This window comes from Atta colombica, unplaced genomic scaffold (genome assembly GCF_001594045.1).
Source record: "Atta colombica isolate Treedump-2 unplaced genomic scaffold, Acol1.0 scaffold288, whole genome shotgun sequence".
In the NCBI taxonomy this organism is placed as follows: Eukaryota; Metazoa; Arthropoda; class Insecta; order Hymenoptera; family Formicidae; genus Atta; species Atta colombica.
In genome coordinates, this window is record NW_017259390.1 from 266,794 (window position 1) to 269,114 (window position 2,321).

Below are 2,321 nucleotides of genomic sequence, written 5' to 3' on the forward strand. Positions count from 1 at the left end.
ATATATGTATATATGTATATTATAAGAATTAATATACAATATAGATGAATAAACTATTTTAGTTGGAATACAACAGTTTATTCAACTATGTCTTTGTGTATATTAATTCTACATATAAAACTTATACAGTTGTCACTTTTAGGATAACATGGTATAATTTCAAACATAATATAATTCTGAACAAAATATTTAAATCCAAATTTGAGGTTCAAGATTGGTAATCTTGATTTCCATTATGAAGAATATACTAAAGGAAATTCCCCATCAAACAAAAAAAAATCAATTTTAAACTTCGAAAATTGAATTTAAATCTTATCTTTCATTGAGAATTGTATAATATTCGAAATTGTACCACCTTACCCTATGATTTTTACTATCACTATGTCTTTTTCCCGGAGTGAATAACACACAGTGCTGCAACAATTCATGATATTGAGATTCGACGTAAAAACTTTCATAATTACGCCAATCATCATCAATAATTAAACAATATTTCATAAGATACAAACGTTGTAATAAAATACATTAAAGCCGCGCAGTCAGTAAAACACCAATTTATGAAGAAGAGACGAGCAATTTTTTTTTTCAAATAAGATTGATTTACCTGGAGGACAATTACACTCGGAGATGTCGCGTTTGGGCCTGAAGACCGCTGTGGAATCGAGTCGTTGCGTCTGCCGCAATTGCTCCTGCAGCTCCGCCTTGAGCCTCTGCACCAGGACTTCCACCGGCGACGAAGGATCCTGGACGCGCATACAGCGTGCTTCCAGACTTGCGATCCTGGATTCCAAGCCGAGCTCGCGGTAGAAGAGCACGCCGGACAGGGCGAAGCTGGCGAGGCAGAGGGCGCACAGCGCCCAATTGAGGCCCGCGGTCCCCGCACGGAGGTCCCCGTCGCGGAACTTCCGTGGCATCGACGCCTCTAGGCAGGACGGCGATGATCCCTTGCCCGTTCCCGGGCCCGACGGCCAGGACTTGGCCGCCGGGTCGTTCTCCATCGCTGTCGCTGTCGTTGTCGCGCACGCACGCACGCACGCACGCACTCGCGGCTACCCGGGGCTCCGGTTACGAGCGCTTGTCGAGCGTCCCTAAGCGGCGCGGCGCGTCATAACCCGTGCGATTCACGTCGATACACCGTCGCGCGCGGATCGCGGCGGCGGACTTTCGCGTGGAGGGACGATTAAATAGTAAATACGGCGACGTTCTTACCCAACCGACGGCGGCGATCGTTACAGACAATACAGACGTCGCGGCGTCATCGTCCATCTGGAATGCATCTTCGCCCGCCCGATCTCGCTTCAATGACGTTTAATTTTGATGTTTGATTTCTGCGATCGACTCTCACCACTCTGCGTGCGCGATTATTACTTCCGATATTATTTCCGATTTCGATGCCGCGATCTTAATTGTAACGCGAACGTTATGTGCGAACGACCACGATCGGGACACGCGCGAGCGCGCGTTCCTCGTTCGGTATAAAACTGCCGCGCGTTCCTCCGCGGCAACGTTCAGCACGTTACGCTATCAATACTGTGTCGGCGTCGCGTTTTCGCGGACTGGCGCACTTTTCACACATCAAACGATAACAGCGAGGGCGGCGACGGCGTCGGTCGTCGTCTCGTGCCGCTGCTCCGTTATTCTCCCTCTAACCCTTACTTCCTGTCGCCTTTCTCTTTCCTTCGCCGACGCGAACGGGACGGTCGAAGAGAAACGGTACGAGAGAAACGAACGCACCGTCTGCCGACGGCGGCAAACTTCGCGGCGATCTTCGCCGCTGGTTAACGAAAAAACAAGATTTACGGCAGTGATAAAAAGACGAGAAAGAGATAAAAAGAAGAGATAGGACGATATGTCGGCAAACGTCGCGTGAAGCGGAAGGAAACGCTCGCTTTTCGCGTTCTCGGACCTCACAGCACGTCACCGTTACGAGGGAGAAAAGCACGGGAAAGCGCGCATACGAAGCGCACAGTGTCACATTCGCGGTACGACTGGATGTGGTGGGGCGACACTACGACGCGAGGACAGAGGGTTCGTCGCTTCGGCATCGCTCGGCCGCCTTCGGCTCGGCTCGTCGCGCGCCGCGCCGCGTCGCGTCTCGCCTCGCCGCCGCGCAACCACTTCGCTCTAACGGCCCGCCAAACGTGCACGTATGCGATACGCATTGCAAATCCAAGTGTGTAATAAGTGCCTTCATATACGTGTGTGATTTATCCTGCCTACAATGGAAGAAATATTATGGCAACAGGAATAGATATTAAATATTAGAGAGATAAAGTAATTAAGGATGTAGAAATTATGTGTGAATGCTTTAAGGATGTATT

General features: G+C 49.2%; 1 protein-coding gene across 15 annotated transcripts in view; it reads right to left on the reverse strand.

Annotated features, from left to right (window-relative positions):
* Positions 1-1,976, reverse strand: part of LOC108689963 (collagen alpha chain CG42342) — a 168,321-nt gene extending 166,345 nt beyond the window's left edge. For all 15 annotated transcript variants that reach the window (XM_018196974.1, XM_018196969.1, XM_018196967.1 and 12 more), the window contains exon 1: positions 605-1,976. In XM_018196974.1, the coding sequence (XP_018052463.1) occupies positions 605-998 (394 nt within the window). In that variant the 5' untranslated portion in view covers positions 999-1,976. The remainder of the gene's footprint in view (positions 1-604) is intronic.
* Between the last annotated feature and the right edge of the window lie 345 nt (positions 1,977-2,321).